The 20066-nt window shown below is 37.8% G+C and overlaps 2 protein-coding genes across 2 annotated transcripts; both read left to right on the top strand.

Annotated features, from left to right (window-relative positions):
* Positions 1-650: 650 nt before the first annotated feature.
* Positions 651-9207, top strand: LOC121897673 (dual specificity tyrosine-phosphorylation-regulated kinase 4-like). Its single transcript, XM_042412335.1, has 13 exons — positions 651-853; positions 3777-4040; positions 4140-4263; positions 4365-4546; positions 5058-5194; positions 5629-5769; positions 5905-6043; positions 6594-6678; positions 6826-6998; positions 7097-7157; positions 7288-7402; positions 7574-7680; positions 8759-9207. Exons 1-13 carry the CDS (start codon positions 728-730, stop codon positions 8884-8886), a joined length of 1782 nt encoding a protein of 593 aa, XP_042268269.1. The 5' UTR covers positions 651-727; the 3' UTR covers positions 8887-9207.
* On the top strand, positions 8994-19104 carry dkk3b (dickkopf WNT signaling pathway inhibitor 3b). The gene is made up of 9 exons (XM_042411791.1): positions 8994-9035; positions 10449-10481; positions 10830-11138; positions 11749-11874; positions 12088-12168; positions 17803-17895; positions 18184-18328; positions 18481-18631; positions 18849-19104. Exons 1-9 carry the CDS (start codon positions 8994-8996, stop codon positions 18871-18873), a joined length of 1005 nt encoding a protein of 334 aa, XP_042267725.1. The 3' UTR covers positions 18874-19104.
* The last annotated feature ends 962 nt before the right edge of the window (positions 19105-20066 follow it).

Raw genomic sequence — 20066 nt, 5'->3', positions numbered from 1 at the left:
GTATTCATGTATATATTTAAGATGTCTTGCTGTGTCACTTTAGTCTGATGAAGAGCAGTAGTGCTCGAAATGTCACCTTGGTGCAATAAACCAGAATTGGACATTGGAACTCTGCAGCGTACAAGCTGTTTATCTGTTGTTGTTGTTTTTTTTGACATTTACTGTAATAAGTGGTCTTTTATTTTGTTATTTTTTGTATATATTGACTTACTGAGTTGATCATAAAACTTTAGAATAAAATAAACAACTTTAATTATATAAAAAAAAAAATAATTGAGGTTTTAAGGTTAATTGAGGTGAAAGTCATTCCTGGTCCAAGAAAATATCTGTTTCTGCTTTTTGTCAAAAAATGAAAAACAATAAATTAACCCTTTAACTTTTAAAATTTTTGTTCTTCTGCCGTCAATGAACTGTATTTAATCCCAGCTACATGAAAATGTATTAAATTCATGTATAAAATTTATATTACTGACTTTCTAATGGTGAAATCAAACAGGTTACACTGGGCTATCCACTGACCTCAGACCAGTCCCTGACTGGAACACACACTTTATTAATAGAATCTATGTCTGTGATGCAATGCATTATGTCATCATTAGAACTTCTGCAACAGTTGAATTCATCACATCTTCCATTAACCGTCTATTAGACACAACTCAGTGAGAGAGATACAGATGTGTTTCCATTCAACAGGCAAGTGAATATATTGTTAAAGAAACCGTTCGACATGTATAAGGACGTCACTTACGCTTCCAAGAAGAAGGTGTGCACGAGACCCGACAACAAACCAACACCTGGAAAGCTGTTACCTAAAAGAGAAAACATGGCAAGGCCAATGTTACAACACCACACGGTTGGTTTGATTTCTGCCTGAAAATGATCATTATTGATGATGATACTGCGTGAATCATGCAATGTTCTGATGAGGATTTACTGTATGCATTGTCTGCAGATGTTATTCATGTCTATCCTCTGTTATATTAGCTAAACAATTCCATCATATAAGACACTATTGATTTCTAGCATCATTTACAGTCATTGCCAATTGTACATTATATGATGAACGGGCCTAATTAAAGCCACTCAAAATACCAGCAGTTTCTTTCATCATGCATGGAAAACAGCACTGACATCCACTTTTTGACTGCCCTGCTCACAAAGACAGGGCACTAAATTACCACCAAATTCTATAAAAACCCACTGACACAAATAACATAATAGTTGCAAAGACTTTGCAATGGCTTGACACATAAGATGAATACGACAAGCAGAGCTTCTTATTGCTCAAGAGGTTAGCTGAGGCATGATTTAATGATACCAAACAAAAAAAAATGAAACCATCAAAACCTATCAGATGAAGTCTTGAATTACTGGCTTTTCTCATTGTGTGTGTGTGTGTGTGTGTGTGTGTGTATTGCTTAAACTTATTTTAATCTATGTATTAACCCTATCTAGCCCTTTCATGCATGTGGACCTTTCATGCATCACTACAGTGGACAGATATTTGGAAGCTGTTTTGAACCATTTAAGTTGTAGTACCATGTCCCAACTACCAGGTGGTGAACCCCCAAAGCATTGTCTACAATTCCATCTGAATATCAATTTTGGCTCTCTCTGTGATTTTGATTGCATCATAAATTCAAAATGGCAGATGGTAGAGGAGATGCACCAAGTAGCACAGGAATATCTGTTAAATTCTTTTATTCTCAGAGAAAAAAACAGGTAAAAAATATATTTTTCAACTAAACAAGATGTTAGAAATACTTTTATCGAGTTTTTATGAATATTTTTCTTGTGCATTTTTTTCTGTGACTGAAAATACATCTTTCCACTCTGGTGGACATTATGCACAAAAGGGTAGGCTATATTCTGCCTATTGGGCTTATGACATGTTTTTCAAATGTCCTCTCTATTGTTGTTGTTATTTAATGTTCCTGTGTGTATTCATACCATTTGCTCCTAGTAAATGATAATATCTTAATAAAATATATGTTTTTCTGGACCCATATTGATTTCCACTGAATCACTTTTTAAACTGTTGTTGCATGGTGTCCACTACAGTGGACACATGTCTAAATACAATATATTTTTTAAAAAGTTATTGGCATGATTTTTCACTCATTTAAGAGTAAAAAGAAACAATAAAAAATTATAACTGTGATTTAATAATTCATGCATGAATTCTGCTTTATGACATGTTGTAATATTGATAATCTTTATCTTTTAGGTGGAATGTAACTAAGTAAATTTACTCAAGTGCAGTACTTATTCACTCCACTGCAATTCACAGGGAAACAGCTCCACCTCAACCAACTATGACATTTAAATGCTTACACAATTGCGCATCAGTAAACTAATAATTCAGTTCATAATGTGTCACAGTGTAGTGTAGGCAGGTGGACACAAGTGCAAGAGACAGCAGGCAGACAGGATCTAAAGAACAGCTATATATTGTAACTAACAAAAACTGTAGCTCAGGAGCAGGCAAAATGAATAGACGATTCAACAAGGACTGAACTGAAAACTTCAATACAGACAAAACTTGAGACTAGGGACCAGGTGACTATGCAACACAGAAGGGACATGCAGAGCAAACAGACAACCAGAACCCAGAAAACACAATGAGACCAGACAGGACTGTGACATAATGAAATAATGTATGCAAAAAAGGACAATTCTGTCACACAATGAGCAATTTTACTTCTAATACTAGAGTAGATAAATGATGATTAAAAGTCACTTAAAAGTCAACAAATGTTTCCACTTTGAAAAATATTCTTAAATTGAAATACAAATCCTATCTAGTCAGGTGTGTGACCAACTGTTTAAGGTCAGACAGAAACATTTTGAGTTGGGGGATAAGCTCCAAAAATTACTGGCCCGACAGACAAAAAAAAGTCACAAAATGTGTTATTAATTTCTTGTAAAAGTAGAAGGTATTGAATTGGACTGAAGCATTGTGATTCTGATAATACTTGAGTACTTGAATGTAAATAAGATTATAAAAGCAGCACATTGTAAAAAAAACTTGTAATGGAGTATTTTTCAGTGGGATATTGTTACTTTTACTTAAGTAAAAGAATGCTTCTTCTACCCCTGTTCAGGATTGAGTCAATGTATTCCCACATCTCCTCAAAATTATTTTTTTATTGTAAATATTACATAGTTAATGTTGCTTCTCTGGACTCTAAATAACTATAATCTATAATCTACAGGAATTAGGACCTAAAATTATTTTTAAACAATTCAATAAAAAGTATTTACCACCAGCAGTGCACATCATTTTGGTTTTATATGAGGATTTCAAATATCTGTCATTTAAACTTCTGCTGCCACGTTTTGTTTGTGCTGCTCAAAGCATTGAAAGATTATGTATTTGGAAAAACTAAACAGCAACTTGTCTTTGCTGAATGTGTTGTTTTTGAGGATCCATTTAGACAAGTTAGAGTGATGTGATTATTTTAGTTTTTGTTTTAGAGTAACTTTCCTGTTAAGTTTTCTGATGTGGGACACTTTTTATGACTGTGCTGCACTAAGATGTGAATTACAAAGGAAGATGTAAATGAAACAGAGAACTCTTATAAAAGATGATGTAAAATAGCTCATTTTCTGTGCCACCATACTTGAAACCCCGTTAAAACCAGTGCAAATGTAACAAATGCAACAAAGACAACTGTGCAAATGCAACAAATGCACAGAGATTAAGTGTCTACACACAATAACTTAAAGTTAGTCAGTTGAATAATTACAAACCAGCTCCCTGTTTTTACTTCTAGAATAATTTCACCATAAAAGGCACCATGACCATACAGCAGTCTGTCACTGAAAAGGGTCTAAAGCGCCTCCAACAGACGGTCTTGCCACCAATCCCAATGGGCTCTCTGAAAACGCAGAAGGATTTTAGCCGCACTCAGCTAGCTGTCCTGCCACCAATCTCCAGGAACCCTCAGAAAACCCAACTGAAGTTCAGCCCCTGTCAGAACATTGTGCCCCCACCAATCCACACCCAGCAGAAAACCCCCCAACAACCTGCTATTCAGGTGTGTCCCACTAGTGTTTGTTTACATGTTTATTTATCTGTATCAGCATGACATTTTGTGGGACTTTTTTTCATTATGTTTGCTTGATCATGTGACCAGCAACAAGGGAATATGCAGAAAAGCAAAACCAAGAAAAAAAAAGTCAAGAAGGGCTTTGAACCCAAGGAGAAGCCAAAGGTTGAGGAGAGGCCAATTGTGGAAAGAACAGCCTTGACCCCTGAAAGTAAGCACTTTTTTAACTTGTTTTTTTAACCCTGAGTTCAGAGCCTTTTGTGATTTCTTTCAGATAACATGAGAGCGAATATCTGCTTACCCCATATACAGCTGTTCTGAGAGAGTCCAGGCCTTACCTGACAGACCATGAGCTGGAAGAAGTCAAGGAATACAAAGAAGTGTGGTACCTGGGAACGGAGGCCCATAAAACTCGCTACTCAAACTTCACTGAAACAGAGGATATCAAGTCCACCAACTCTGGCTATGACACTGAGGAGGGGTACTACATAGTGGTAAGTACTGAACTATTCATTGTACAAATGGACAACCCTCAATCAGTCTTTCAAGCAGCATCTAACTTTGTTATATTTCAGTTATTGGTTACTCACACATAATAATGGGACTAATGAGTGAGTCCTCAATTAATGAGTTTCTAGTCTCAAATATTTTGTAAGCAATTGACACATCATCCAGCTGGATAGCAATGTTATCAGTCTCTGATTGATTATATTTTGGCCACTTGGGAACAGTAAAACAACGTGAAAACACACCGTTGACATATTAACAATCCCACGTGGCACATAAACCCAAAAAACCACAATGTGTTGTTTTTACATTTTTTTTTACAGATTAGAAACAAGATACAACAAGTTTAACTGTGAGCTGTTATCTTTCAATAGAGCCAGGCTATCAGTTTCCCCCTCTTCCAGTCTTTGTGCTAGATAAAAAAGTAAAATAAAATTTTTAAAAAAATCCCATGTAGTACTTTAAGTTTTGGTAAAGCTAGAACCCTTCAATCCATAGATCATCAATGACCACTTGGCCTACCGCTTTGAGGTCCTGGAGGTCATTGGAACAGGCTACTCTGGACAGGTCCTCAAATGCTTAGACCACAAGACCATGGAGCTGGTGGCCATCAAGGTCATTCGAAACAAAGACGGGTAAAACATTTCAAATCCAATATAATTTCTTGTAAACATACAAACACAGTTATGTTTAAATTACATTCAGTGTTTCTCACTAAAATGTGTTGTGTGTATGTGAGCATGGGAGTTCATTCTTGACCTTGGGATCAGTATGTGTGACAAAATAATCTCCACTCTAGATTCACTAACTACTGTGGCTTTTTCTTAGGTTTCAACTGAAGGAAGACTTTTTGATGTGGTTGAAATCTTGTGGACCTTGATTTGAAATTTATTTTGTCCACATTGTGCTGTGGTGCACCAGACAAAACAGGGACCCACTCATCAAAACACTTGCTCCATGGTGTTACTAATGATTAAAAATGCCACAGGGTACCTTTAATAATAAGTGTAAAGTGCATCACATATGGTCATTGAGTTCATATTTTGCTCTGTGGTCCAATTATTTTCAGTTTTCACTTGCTGGGGAAGGCTGAGGTGAAGATTTTAGATGCCCTGCGAAAGACAGACGAGAACAACACCGCCAATATTGTCCATATGAAGGAGAACTTTTACTTCCGCAATCACCTTTGCATCACTTTTGAGCTCTTTGAGTAAGTTCAGAAAACACATTTTGTTCACTTTCTCTTGTTATGATTAGGCCAGTTTGCTCAATCACAGAAAAAGATTGGGAAAACACTAATTAACCTGACAAAAATTTACAAGAAGCCTGTGACATCAACTTTCAGAAAGGACCTATATAAAGCCTTAAAAGAGACCAACCGGCGGGGCTTCGATGAGAAAGAGATCCGAAAATACGCCATAGATGTGCTGAAGTGTCTACAGATGCTCAAAAAGAAGAGGGTCATCCATGGCGACATAAAACCGGTAGGATTCATTGATTCTGAAAAAACTTGCATAGTAACTGTACGGGATATCTGAACCACATCACTACTGATTCTTGTTTCTTTGCCAAATACAATAATGTCTGTTTCTAAGAAAAAATATTAATAACTTTGGTGACTTTTTAATTTGAGGATGTAATCCTTGACCATTCTGTACATCTCTGTGCAGTGAAATGGGTTTGCTCCAATGACTTGAAATACATCATGTCAGCATGTTTTTTTGCACTTAAAGCCACCATGTGTAGACTTTTTGTGTGATTGTAGCATCTTTCAAATTATGATGGCATAAGCTTGTGGAAAAAATAGATAATCCTGGTGAAAATTGGTGCTCTGTGTATTCAGCCCATTCATTCTGTGTGCCTGGGAAAAGAGGCACAGTAACCTTTTTTGACCACTGGGGGCGCCAATTTTGTAAACTTTCCGCTTCTACACATTAAGGCTTTAAGGAAATCATCTGTCATTGTACAGGATACACTGCTCAGCAAAGTGTACTATAGGTAAAGTAATAGTCCACATGCATGTTTCATTTCCAGGAAAATATTCTACTCTACAAAAAGGGCAGTGTCAAGCATGCAGCAGTGAGTGACTTTGGAGGAAGCTGCTTTATGAAACACAGAGGTGAATGTACATTTTTATATGTGCATTGTAAAACATGTTTATTGTAGAGTTGGTCTTGGCAGACATTTGATATTTTAAGCAAATGAAACACTAAAGACCATGTAAACATGTATCTAATGAATCTCTTTCCTATATCATCTTCCACAGATCAACCCCTCATCTACACTTTGTATTACATGTCTCCAGAGATGCTTCTTGGCAAAACATGCAGCACAGCCACTGACATGTGGAGCCTGGGCTGCATGTTACCTGAGCTCTTTCGTGGTCGCCTTCTCTTTCGTGGCCGTGACAATGTAGACCAGTTCAGCTGTATAATGAAGGTAATATTATTGAGAAATAATTCATACCATTTCATTGTCTGAAATATTTGTTAACCAAGATGCACCATTTACAAGTGTGTGAATGTCAATTCTTTTAGGTTCTGGGTGTCTTCCCTACTGAACTGCTGGTGAGAGCGCCCAAAAGTAAAAAGTTCTTTGGTGAGCAAAAGTATTCAAGCATTCATTTAATGTTTTTCTTAACTGCTTTCCCTCATGACAGGGTTAACAATGTTGTAGTGCCTTGCAGGATATCTTGTAACTTTGTAACTAATTTGTCGTGCTTATGCAGATTTGGATGGCGTCCCATTGAATATTAAAGATATAAAGCTCCACAGCCGCACTCTGGCCAAACAACTGAACTCTAAGGATGCTTATTTTCTGGATTTCATTGAACGCTGCCTTAAGTAAGTGCACTCCCTCAGAAAGGCAGTATAGAAATATAAGTATAACACTTATGAATATAACACACTACAAGTATAAATCTATAGAATTGTCTGAATTCATTTGGTCTTTTATGACAGTTTGCATATCTTTTAGAGAATCTCTCCATCACATGCATGTATCTCATTATTTAGATATGATCCAACAAAGCGCATAACACCAGAAGAGGCCTTGCAGCATCCATGGATTCACAAGAAAGATGAGACCAAAGCTGTAAAACTTGCTGAAAAAACTAGAGAAGGTAAGTCAGCTCTCTAAGACACATTAGTGGTCCTTTTCTCACAGCACTGTAACTGCTGTCAACAGTAATATATATGGAGCCCATGTGCCACATCAGTGATTTTGTTCATCCAATCCAATCTTTTTGGCTGCACTTGCAGCGTGGCTGTAGTGATGGCAACGCCGATCGGTTGGTTGACCACTCTGGCCCAGACTGAAACATTTTAACAACTACTGGACAGATTGCCTTGACATTGTTGTATGACATTCATGGTCAGCTGACATTCATCCCCTGACCTTTCCTCCAGTGCCACTTTTTTGACAATTTTGATTTTTAGTGACATATCTTGACAACTATTGGATGGATTTCCATGAATGGAAACAGACATGGTACAGACATTCATGTTCCCCAGAGGATGAATTCTCATGACTTTGGTGATCCCTTAACTTTTCACCTAGTGCCACCAGCAGGTCAAAATTTTCACTTATCCAGTAAAATATCTCTACATCTACATGATGGATTGGCAAAAATTTTGGTATAGACATTTATGTTCCACAAAGGATGAATCCTAATGACTTTTTTTTTTGGTTTTGAGTGAAATGTCTCAATAACTATCCAAATGGATTGCCATAAAAATTGGTATAGATATCCATTGTGACCAGGGGATGAATCCCAATGGCTTTGGTGATCCCTTGGCTTTTGTTCTAGCACCACTAGCATGTCAAATTATGACTTTGTCCAATATTTTGGTCTATGAACAAATACCCATAAATCTAATGACATTGCCATTAGCCTCAACTGTACTTTGTGTTCAGTGCTGATTGACTAATGTTAACATTTGCTAATTAATATGCAAAATTAAGAAGGTTAGCATACTAAACACTATACCTGCTACACAACAGCATGTTAACATTATCATAGTGAGTATATTAGCATGCTGATGCTGATAGCGTTGTTGTGTTGCAGTACAGCCTTGCAGAGCAGCTAGCGTGATTGTAAAGTCTTTCAAGATCTTTCAGTCTTGTTCAAAAAGAAATACTATTATTATTACTATTACTGTATTTATGTTTATTTACCTTTTTTGTCCACTTTTACTCAGATGCCACAGTGCTTACCAGCAGCATAAAGCCTGTCTTGCTGAAAAAAGAGAAAATGCCACCACTACATTTGCCACCGATCAAGAAAAAGGTAAAAGCGAAGACAGGAGGAAAATTAAGAGGCATATAAAGGTGCCATGTGGCACAATCACTGAAAGTGCTGCAATGCTAGTCACACAGATAATGTTTATTGACCTTTATTGACCTCAGTGGTTAGCAATGCTGCCTCGCAGAAGGATGGATCTGGACGATGACAAAATAATGCCAAAACCTCTCAATGTGAAATTGTTTCCTCCCACAGTCCCAAAGACGTAGAAATGAGGTGAATTGGAGATTCTAAATTGCCCATATACACTGTATGAATATCAATCTTCCTGCTTCCTCTAAGTTACTAAAAAATGACCAGACTGATGATGTATTTTTTAAAATAAAATAGTTTTGTTGGAATTTATTTATAGAATCTTGTCTTTTTTAAATATTTATTAGTTCACTTTATGTATATTTATTACTGTATTAATATAATCAGCATTGATTCAGACTGGCTGAGATATTTACAGATATTTCTTGTGCATTTTGTGCCTTCATGAACTGAGATGGTGTGATCTTCCTGGAGTGCCAGTACACTAATGGTGAAACTTGCAAACTGTCAATAAGACATTTTGACATGTCACAGTAGGAAAAGCACAGGTGTAAATAATAGAAATAATGATAGCTGAATTCAGTTTAACTGCTTCAGTTTCAGGGTCCTGCTTTTGTACATGCTGGCTCACCGTCACACTGTCATAGCTTACTGGGACACTTGAATAGACCTGGGTTAAGTACACAGGCAACGTTTTACATTTAAATATTGGATTAGAAGGGCGGTGGTAAGGGTGTATGGTGGGTGTACAAGATACAGGACTCTGACACCAGACACAGGGGTTCACATCCTGAGTGAGGTTCAGTTTAGTCAACAAAGGCACTTTGGTCAAGGTTGATAAAAGATCATGGTTAAGTGGTGGGGACACACTCAGAGGGGATCACACAGATCCCAATTCATTTATAATATGAAATCTCAACATGATGGAGATTCTTGAAGAAGCCATTCAGATGAGATGAAAAGTCATAATACATCACAATAACAAATCCCTTGGATTGTTGTGCTGACAAGTGTCAGAAGTGAGATTTTGAAGACTGACTAGTTGTGGTAAGAGAGGGCCTAAGTCCTGCGAAAATAAGCCCAAAACTTGGGAAAATAAGGCCATCTATTGGCAGAAAGATGAAAGTACAACTCATCACAATTTGAAATGTTTGTTTATTTTTTTACATTATAATTTATATTTATTTTGGCGTATTTAATTGTTTCATTATAGAACATATTTTTGTGATTATCTCGTAATTTGAATGTTATTGTGACTTGATGAACCACTGCCTGTACAACAGATTGCACGTGGTAATGATTATAAATCACAGATACTGTGTTAGTGAAATGATTTGATTATGCAAACCTGTATACTTGATGCTTCATTGCTGTTGTAATGTTGCAGGTGCAAAGTTTGGCATTATGCAGGAAGTATCAAAGCAATGCTCCTGCAGCATAAAACCCTCCTGGATTCCTGCAGGAAACTCAGGAGGAATTGTGCATGATTTATTCCTGCTGGCTTCCTTTAAAATTCTGTCTGTACAGGAAACGGTCGTTAAAAAGTTCTGCAGGGAAATGTCCATGAAACTCCCTGCAAGATTCCCGTAAGAGTTTTTTTTGTTTTTTTTATAGTCATGACAAAAAAACCCAAAAACTGCGCATAGGGCTGTAAACTCGCTGTGTCTCTTCCTGTCAGCTCCTCTGGAGTGAATGATGAATGAATTTTGTACAGTGTTTAGGGAGAATCTGCCTTTGCACTTAACATTGGGCATTTGATCTTTTTTAACATCTGTTTTGCCAGTGAACACTTCACATTTGTGTATATTTAAAAACTTCTTCATAACCAGCCGTTTGATTTTGTCATTTACCTCACGAAATGCAATTTGAACCTTTTTCCACGCCATTAAACCGGATCCGTTCCAGTTTATAACCCCACCACCACCCCTCCTCAGACTTTCCAAATAAAACGGATCCAGCTGTGTGCGTCTGTGCGCCCTCAGTGCGTCACGCCTCTGCTGCAGACAAACACACAGCAGCGACGAGGAGGAAGAAAGAGAGAAGGAAAGATGTCCGGTATCATGCTGCTGTCAGTTTCTTTCAGCTTGTGCTTGTTGTGGGCGACCGGCGGCGTGGCGCGGAGCGGGGCGCTGATCCTGCGGGACGCCCTGGAGCGAGGTCCGGTCAGCCTGAACGACATGTTCCGAGAGGTGGAGGAGTTGATGGAGGATACCCAGCACATACTGGAGGAGGCAGTGGACCAGGTCTGCGTCACATTTTATACCGTCATAGAAGGACAGTGTTGTGTATTTTAGATAAAGTAGAGAGATTATTTTAATATAAATCTCGTATATAACAGCAGTGTCAGTGTGGGTGACATCACATATTTGTTGTTTTGGTGGTCAGCTTAATTTCGCCCACTAGGTTTAGGTATGTGTTGCAACATGTCTGATGACTTTTTACAGTTCCCATCGTAGAAAATTCTCCTGTATGTTCACTAAAGAAAAGATTTGCATTATACTTTACCCAGACATCTTATTTTTGATACCAGCTGAGACGCCTGGTAGGCTGCAGTGTCTCTTTTCCCTTGAACTGGATTTCAACATGTCTAATAAGTCTGCCAATGATGAGTTGTCTGTTTCTGCTTTTGATCATTTGTGAACTTCTGGGAAGGTTTCCCTCCTGGTCATCCAAGAAATTATTAATATCAATCAGAAAATGCAGTATATCAACTGTATGTCCACAGTTACAGCTACCATGAAGATCTCCTCCATATGGAAAATGAATGTTTGAACATAATGGAGATGCCAAATGCAGTATTTTATATAAGGTTATGAATTGATTCCACATGTATCTTAACATTCTATTCAACAGATAACTACTGAGAGTGCTAAATCATCTTTGACGCCGCTTGATCTGCGTGCTAACTACCACAACGAGACTAGGAAGACAGTAAAGGACGGAGACAGAAGCATTCGTGTCTTAGATAGAACTGACAAGGTAGGAGTTAACTTCTGGCAGTAGGTTAAATGTGTAAATGCTCTGACACAAAGCTCTTCAGTTTTTCAGATATCAGCTTTTCTTCAGTGGAGAGAAACAGCTTTGTTTACAGAGTGATTTTGGAGAATAAGACTATTAAATAAAACAAATCTAATACCAGTATGATGGTTTTTTATTTAAGGTCTGGTAAACTGTTTTTTTTGTCTGTTGTAGGAAACTAATAACAAAACAGGAGAGACTCAAATGTCACACATCCATATGGAGATCTCTGGCCAGTGGAACAGCGTGGATCATGTGAGTCTTTAGCCTTCCCTCTACAGTCTATGAATAATAAATAATTTGAGGACAATGGGACCGATATATCGTGGCCTGTAATTTTCCCAGTAATTTGGTTTCACTCCATCCTGATGCTGACATTAGACTTGCACAAAATAATCGATCAGATCTATTAGAGAGCTAGAGGGACAAGCAGCACTGTGATACTGTATGTTGGGTCTAATTTTCCAGCTATTAGCCTGTTGATTCAGGAGTCAACTGTTGACTCAGAAAGCTGCGTCTGTTTTTCAGGGAGAGACATGAATCCAACTGCCCCAGTTTTAGACCAAATGTTTCTCTTTTAGTGCGCTTGACTCTTTATCATGTTTGATGACATTCCAGTGAGCATCAGTCATATGTTTTCTTATTCCAAAACTTGTCAATCCTGAATGCTGAATTTAAACTCAGTGTTTCTCCTGTCTAACTAGTGGACATTTCCCCTCAGTTTTGTAAATTTCCACACGGTTCCTGCAAGAAGAGACAGAGAGATGGAGTGCTTTCGAAAACTGCGGCTGTATTGCCTCAACTTGTTTTATAAAGGATGAGATCATCCATCAAACAGGCCGACCATATACTTTTCATAGCTATCCAACAGGAGGCCAGTGTGGATTGAGGTCATTATTGCTGCTTGCAGCCTGTTTTGTCATTTTACTTTACAACGGTGGTCTTGATCTTTTGCTTTCCTGGCAGCTGTACAGTAAGTGGTTATGTTAATAGAGTTTACTGCTGGAAAAAATGCCAGGGAAGCAAGCAGGCCTGCAAGCCTGGCAGGATAAGGTCTGCTCTTCAAAAATGGCTCACTGTAATGTTATAGAAGTTTCACCCTCTGAGTCACACTTAACTCAAGGAAGTTACGGTATAGGTAGTAATTGGGTTGGTGGTACTTCATAGGAAATACTAGCTAACATTTTTAGGTGATTTTAAAACGAAAAGATATCTAGGCTAAATCTGGGATCTGGTTGAAATGTGAATGATTTTTAGATGTCTGTAAGTAACCAGTTGATAAAGTTGTTTCAACAGGATTTCAGCGACTAGAGGATAAAGGTGATTATATGTAACTTTAACTACTTTTCCTACATTTTGTAACATAAAGCTGTTACAGCCTTTATATTCACCTTTCAACTAAATATATCACAGCTTTAGACATCACCATCAAATCACCACATGGCGCTATTTTTACTTTGGTGATTCAGAGGTAAAGAGACATAAGGCCAATCAAGTATTTGGTATGTATTTAACCACATATTTGTTTAAAGTGAAAATGTTTTAGACATCTGTGGCAACTATTATAGCTGTTACTTAAAAGTGATTTCAGTTACCATTTCATACATTACATTCATTAAAGACAAAAAAAAGTCTTGTATTTTCTGTATTTCATAATTATGACTCAGCATCTCATATGATGATCAGATCAGTGTCTCATAACCTTAAGAAAATATTCCATATCTCATAATGAATAGATCTGTATCCCATTATTGCTGTGATATTTCTATCATCTACATGGTCTCATAATTATATCTGTATCTCATAAGTACATGAAAATAAGATAGTTTTGTCTTCAGATCTTTTGATCTTTTCACTTAATTAGGAGATCAAATTTGAGATCAATATGGGATTAAAATTGAGATATTAAGTATTACAATATACAGAGAAACATAATTACAGGTAAATCTTCTTTTTTTTTCTTTGGTGAATGAAATGTGCTTTTGTAAACACTACTTGATTCATTGTAACTGGGGTTTATATCCTGTGTTTTAGGCTTTGGGAGATACTGATGTAATTGACTAATCCATGACATTAATGTTTTTAGTTCAACATTGCTCAGGCATTGTAAATGGCTGGAAAAGATCAAGCACATACACCCACACACACACACACACACACACACACACACACACATACACACAAAGCGCCGTCCACCAGTCCCATTTTCTATGGATTAGTGCTGTGTTTGAAACTAATCAATGGTTAGAAATCACTAACTTGTTCACTCATTCAGAATTCTGTAATTCTCATTGGAACTGCACATTCAATAATATAATATAGTCATTAGCATTTAGTTAAAACTTGTTGTGCCCCTTCTAAACTTACACAGTTTGTTGGTATGGCTCATCTAAGCATCTGAAAATTGATGTAGTACTGTTAAAAAAATGACCATTAGTAGTTTAAGAATGTGACATGTGCACTGACTGTAAAGTTAGCAGGAACAGTCACCCTGAACAAATAATGCTGGTGTTAGCAGCTACTGTAAGGCTACTTCTAAAGCACCTTGGCCCCTCATGCTCGAAAGCTATAAATAAAGCCACACACTGTTTTCAGATAAAATGTTGTTGAAAGCACCAAATACCAGATTTTTATGTAGGCTTTCTGTGAAAAAAAAGCCATAGTGTCAAAGCCCAAACTGAGATTATCCTGGTAACCATCTTGGTTTTCTCAGACTTTAGAAGGCTCCCTTCAGATCAAAGACATTACAACTGTTTTCAAAGTATGTGCTCTCCATGACAACTAATGCCTACCATACACTATGAAAAGACTAAAGTCTGACACCCTCTCACATCTAAAGACAATGTGTAATAAGTAACTGAGTTTTTAGTCACAGACTAAGATTTTGCAATGACTGGGGATCTTGCAGGGTCACTTTTTGCAAGACTACAACTAGCTTCCTTTTAAGATTATTTCCCATCCTGCTTCTGGTGGAAATTTACAAGAAGAAAAACTGTTGAACAATGGAGCAGAAACAGAAGCTGCTTTTGGCCACTGCTGCCCTTGTGAGTGCAGTGGTTTGCTCTGAAAAACCAGGGATTTCAAGGGCTGCAGTAATATCTGTCTACTTTTTTTCCTTCTCCACTCTATCGAGGTACAAATGGGAGGACACGTCAAAGAGGCACTCTTGTTTCACTCCACAACTCCACCAGTTTCTCCTCCTTTTTAAGTCTTACAAGTCTTGGTTCTCCAGTCTAAGACAACCAAGACTTGTTCCTGTTCTTGCACCTCCCTGGAGTCCCCTCCATGTTTACTATCTATCCGGTTTGCTGCTTCCTGTTTGGTGCCATTGGTCGTTGACAATGTTCATGTCATTGAACTTTTAGTTTTATGACCACCTTACACTAAACGATCAAGATGTTGGTAGCGCTCCACAACTCTAACAAAGCTATCATGATTTTATTAAGACATTGGAAATTAGTCTGCAACAGTGAAATCGATTGAAAAGTCATTTGGTGTAAAGCTGTCATAAACTGAACTTGATGTGTAAAATTGGTCAATAAAATACTTATGTTTCTATATAATTTAAAGCTAATACACTTTAAATAATGAATAAGTTAAGAACAAGTCAAGTCAAGTTCAATGAATCTTAACATGAATCAAAATTGAATCACATCTGAACTTAACATTCAGTATTTCTACAGGCTGCGCTGCTGTTAGCTAGGTTAGCTAACAGACATCCAGCAAAGATAGCAAAACAGAGTTGAGTGGCACAGTCTGTAGAAATAAATTTAAATGTTAGTTTAGACTAGGCAAAACACTTTTTCATTCAGAGTACAACATCCGTGAGATGCTAAATAATACATAAAAAATACTGTTTAAATTTCCCCCCTAAGGTTTGTGTTGGGAACACTATGTGTAGCCTGCATCGTTCAGTAACATGCACATGCTGCCACATTTGTTTACTAACACAAATAGTTTAGATTAATTTAGTCAGCACACTAGTACTGACTATTTTCCCTGCATCTACAGTTTCTGTGATGGGTTACACCCAAAACCATATCAAAACAAGCTAAATGTAGCTGGATGAAATTAAGCTAAATGTAGGCTAAAGGTAGCCAGCCAAAATATCAGCCATGGGCTCAGACCTCCAAACAGCAGAGTTCAGTATCTCTTATGACAAATCATAATAATTTATGTGGTGGTTTGTGTGAATGAACTGCATCAATGTAACATGCTACAAGTTCAAAATATGAGTTAAGCTCAGTTGGTTGATTTTACAGAAAATTGAGGGGTTAGCTTGGCCAGCTGCAATTTCACTGGAAATCACAGACGTTTGGGGTCTATTGCTCAGTGAGCAGAATATGTTACTGTTCTCTCTCCTTTTTCTGCAAAGTAATTTGTGGAAAGTATTTTTATGGAAAGTGATAGGTTGCTACTGGCCCTATGAGACTAATAAGAACTGGATTCATCTGGAATGCATTACGCTAATTGCAGGGTATTGTGGGTAGCGTGGACCCTATTTGTAGTTTCCAGTGCGTCTCTCAGGCAAATGCAACAGAAAGAAATAATGTCTCTATTTCTGCAGAGATAAATTCTTCTTTTTACATACATGCACTTTCCATCTTATTTCCAATAGAGTTTTCTGAAACTGAATGTCGAGGAGATAATGTTGACATGAGAAGGGAGTTGTCTGAAGTGGGAGTTTGTGGAAAGGATGTTTTTACTGGAAGCATTGAGATGTTCATGAGAGAAACAAGCGAGAAACTCAGCCCTCTTAACAATGAGTGAGTGTGTGCCTGTGTGTACCATGGGTGTGGTCGCTATGTGTCATCTCAGTCATAAAGTGTTAACATCAGAGACACACAGCCACACAGTGAGTATGCAGATCTTTTGAAGACAGATTCACCAGAGAACTAATAGCAAACCTAGCAGAGATACATCATCATGAGTAACTGTGTGTAATAATAAACAGAGTCTGCGGGCAGGCTCCTGATCTTGTCTTTGACTTTGACACAGACCAGTCAGCCTCAATAATACATGTTGTTTCAGGGAATTGGCTCTGTTTCAATGCTGATTCCCAAGAGGCAGCACACACAAAGATAAAAAAAAACCCATCAAAATGGAGAGTTCACAATCCGGTGCTGTTTTTGGCAGACACGGTTTCCTCTCACCACTGGAAAGGAGCTGACCTAAATCTTACTTATCAAATTAGAATTCCACAAGTGGTCCAACTAAATAGTCAGATTTTTGTCAAAGGAAAAATCCACACTACAAAGTAGTAGTAGTAGCCTTAACAGATGAGAATGCAATGCAGCCACAATGCTAGTCTTACTTGATTTACAATTTCTTTGGTTTCTTTGCCATTGGCCCAAGAAATTATATCATTATATTATTAACAACCTGGGAAAGAAATCAAGTGTAAATGAGAGAAGACTATTGAGATTCAGCCCTTCTGTTCCATTTAGATGTCACTGATGTTGTCCATCAAACAGTTTCCATGGAGATGGGACAGAGGCTGGCACAAACACAACTCTAGATATCATCCAACACTAAGAACCAATTAGGTGGGGGTGCAGTGGAATAGAAATACAACTGATAAAGGAAAATGTGAACCATAATTATATTTGGTTGAGTGCCTCACAGTGGTGTGGTATATTGCACTGTCATCAATGAGCTCATGTTTTAGATACATGCAATTACTTTATCTAAATCAATCAATGTCATTTTTGTTTCTACACAATAATGTCATTGAGGAAATTGATCATCTTCAGTGGCAATATTTAAATGGACACAAGTCCCCATCTTCAGCCTTGTACAACCCGCTTACTATGAATTACTGTGCATTTCAATTCTGTGCTCTGTTACTGATTATATATGTTAGCCAACTGTTACTCTCTAATCCCACAGGAGTGCATGGTGGATGAAGACTGTGGTGACCTGAAATACTGCCTGTATGAGATTGAGAACTCCAGGTGCCTGCCCTGCATACCAACAGATATGGTGGGAATTCAGTCTGTATTGTCTTTGTAGTTATTTGTTCACTTAAAGCTAGACTGAGAATATTTTTTATTTCAACGATTAATCAAATGACTGTCTGTAATGTGAAAGGTGACGAGCCCACAGAGAAATATCACCTGATTCTGCAGCTCCCCTCAGCTCTATGGACTGTTTTTTAGCCTTTCAGCTCATTGTTTTGATTTTCCGAAACACAGAAACACAGTAATGCAGCAACAGGCTGTGTTTTCTTTACATACCTGTTTGCTTATCCAAATGTGTGTCCCCACTCAGCCCTGCACTACGGATGAGGAGTGTTGCTCAGATCAGATGTGTGTGTGGGGCCAGTGTACAGTCAATGCCACCAAGGGAACAGAGGGAACTATCTGTCAGGGTCAGAGTGACTGCAGGCCGGACCTTTGCTGTGCCTTCCAACGAGGTGAGCTTTAACAGTAACTGACCCGTAAATGACAGACTCAACCTGTCTCACTTTATGTCATCTTTCACTTAGAGAGTATGAGCTAAAATACACATTGTAGGGGATTTTCTATTATGTATCTATCGTCTTCCTCTATCCACTGTTTTTTCCAGAGCTGTTATTTCCAGTGTGTAACCCCAAACCGGGGAAGGGTGAGTCCTGTCTGAACCACCCCAACCTGCTGATGGACATGCTGGCCTGGGACCTAGAGGGTCCCCGTGACCACTGCCCTTGTGCCCACGACCTCCAGTGCAAACCTCACGGGTGAGAGACAACATGATGGTTTACATTTACTGTTCAAATTCCCCAGAAGTGAAGAAGTGTTGTAGTTGAGATTATGTAGTGTGAAGTGAGTCTTCACTTTCTAGATGTGTAAGACACATCATACCACTTGAGATAACCACCAAAGTTTATATAATTGAGCAAAAGTATTTCAGTGAATTTTGTATTTTCCTAAATTCCTTTTTTCCCCCTCTTACAGACGTGGATCTGTTTGTGGAGAGTAGTGCTGGAGATGGAGAGAGCATGAGGAAGTTATGCTAAACTGATAACCCTGTGCAGAAGCTATACAAACATCCTTACTGATCATTCACCAAAGAACATCCACCTGCCGATCAGCAGTTCATAGAAGAATAAGATGTTGCTTCAGGACAGGACTTGCACTGTGTAATTTATGCCTTACTACCAATATGTATTATATATCATAAAGGAAATAAAAGACTTGTTTTTAGTTTTGACTAAGAGCCAAGAAAAGCACTCTTTTGGTATTCACTGATTCAACATGGACACAGATGGGTTTCATTTCTTTTTTGCTGAGGGAATGATTGCAAAACACAGCAAGGAACAGAACACTAGAGGGCACACTTTTGTCTTTTCTGTGTGCCAGGAAGTGTAACTTGAGAAATAACACACACACACACACACAGACACACACACAGACACACACATACACACACACACACATGGAAATCCATGGAAATGCACAAAGAAAATATTCAGGATGAAGCTGATTCTCACATGATTGTAGTGCAAACTGATACAGATCTATGTCTCTTGCTCTCTCTCTCGCTCTCTCTCTCACACACACATACACACACACACACACACACACACAAACACACACTCAAACGCACAACTGTGGGAAACAATGGTCTTTGACCTGCATATGAAGATATATTTAGGATTCATCTACTGTGTTTTTCCACTGAGTATCTGAAGGCGTCGCTCCGCACTTTGATGCAAAATTACATTCATTTTCTTTTAGTTTTTGTAATCTTGTCGTTTTTATCAATCTTTTCACTTTTCACAAACATGTATATTTTGATTAGGTAGGTTTGTCATTGCATTTGAAAACCTTATCATGCAAAATATCTTCAACAAAATTTCCAGCCAGGAAAACCAAAGATCCTGCATTTCCGTCAAGACTGCTCACACCCTCCTCCAGACAGCATAATACGGAGACCTGTAGAATGGACAAGCAAGAGGAGAGACTGAAAGTATTTTACTTCTTGAAAACAAGGTAGTCTCTTCAATGATATCATTATAATATAGATTTATGTTATAGAGTATGATATAGTTCACTATTCTTTTTATTAAATCAAAAAGAAATCTTAAAGAAGACCAACCAGAACTTTAAAATGGGGGTTCCTGCAAGTTTATATTTAGTATCTATATATCTATATTTTTCAGTATTCATTAT

The sequence above is a fragment of the Thunnus maccoyii genome, chromosome 5 (genome assembly GCF_910596095.1).
Source record: "Thunnus maccoyii chromosome 5, fThuMac1.1, whole genome shotgun sequence".
In the NCBI taxonomy this organism is placed as follows: Eukaryota; Metazoa; Chordata; class Actinopteri; order Scombriformes; family Scombridae; genus Thunnus; species Thunnus maccoyii.
This window is presented reverse-complemented; position numbering and strand designations above follow the sequence as displayed.

Bases quoted from the DNA above. Each gene is read 5' to 3' on its own strand.
- dkk3b (XM_042411791.1), top strand. From the start codon at position 8,994: ATGGATCTGGACGATGACAAAATAATGCCAAAACCTCTCAAT. The intron at 17,896-18,183 runs GTGGGAATTCAG...GTCCCCACTCAG, and splicing joins CCTGCATACCAACAGATATG to CCCTGCACTACGGATGAGGA. The intron at 18,632-18,848 runs GTGAGAGACAAC...CCCCTCTTACAG, and splicing joins CTCCAGTGCAAACCTCACGG to ACGTGGATCTGTTTGTGGAG.
- LOC121897673 (XM_042412335.1), top strand. From the start codon at position 728: ATGTATAAGGACGTCACTTACGCTTCCAAGAAGAAGGTGTGCACGAGA. The intron at 854-3,776 runs GTTGGTTTGATT...TTTTACTTCTAG, and splicing joins CAATGTTACAACACCACACG to AATAATTTCACCATAAAAGG. The intron at 6,999-7,096 runs GTAATATTATTG...CAATTCTTTTAG, and splicing joins AGTTCAGCTGTATAATGAAG to GTTCTGGGTGTCTTCCCTAC.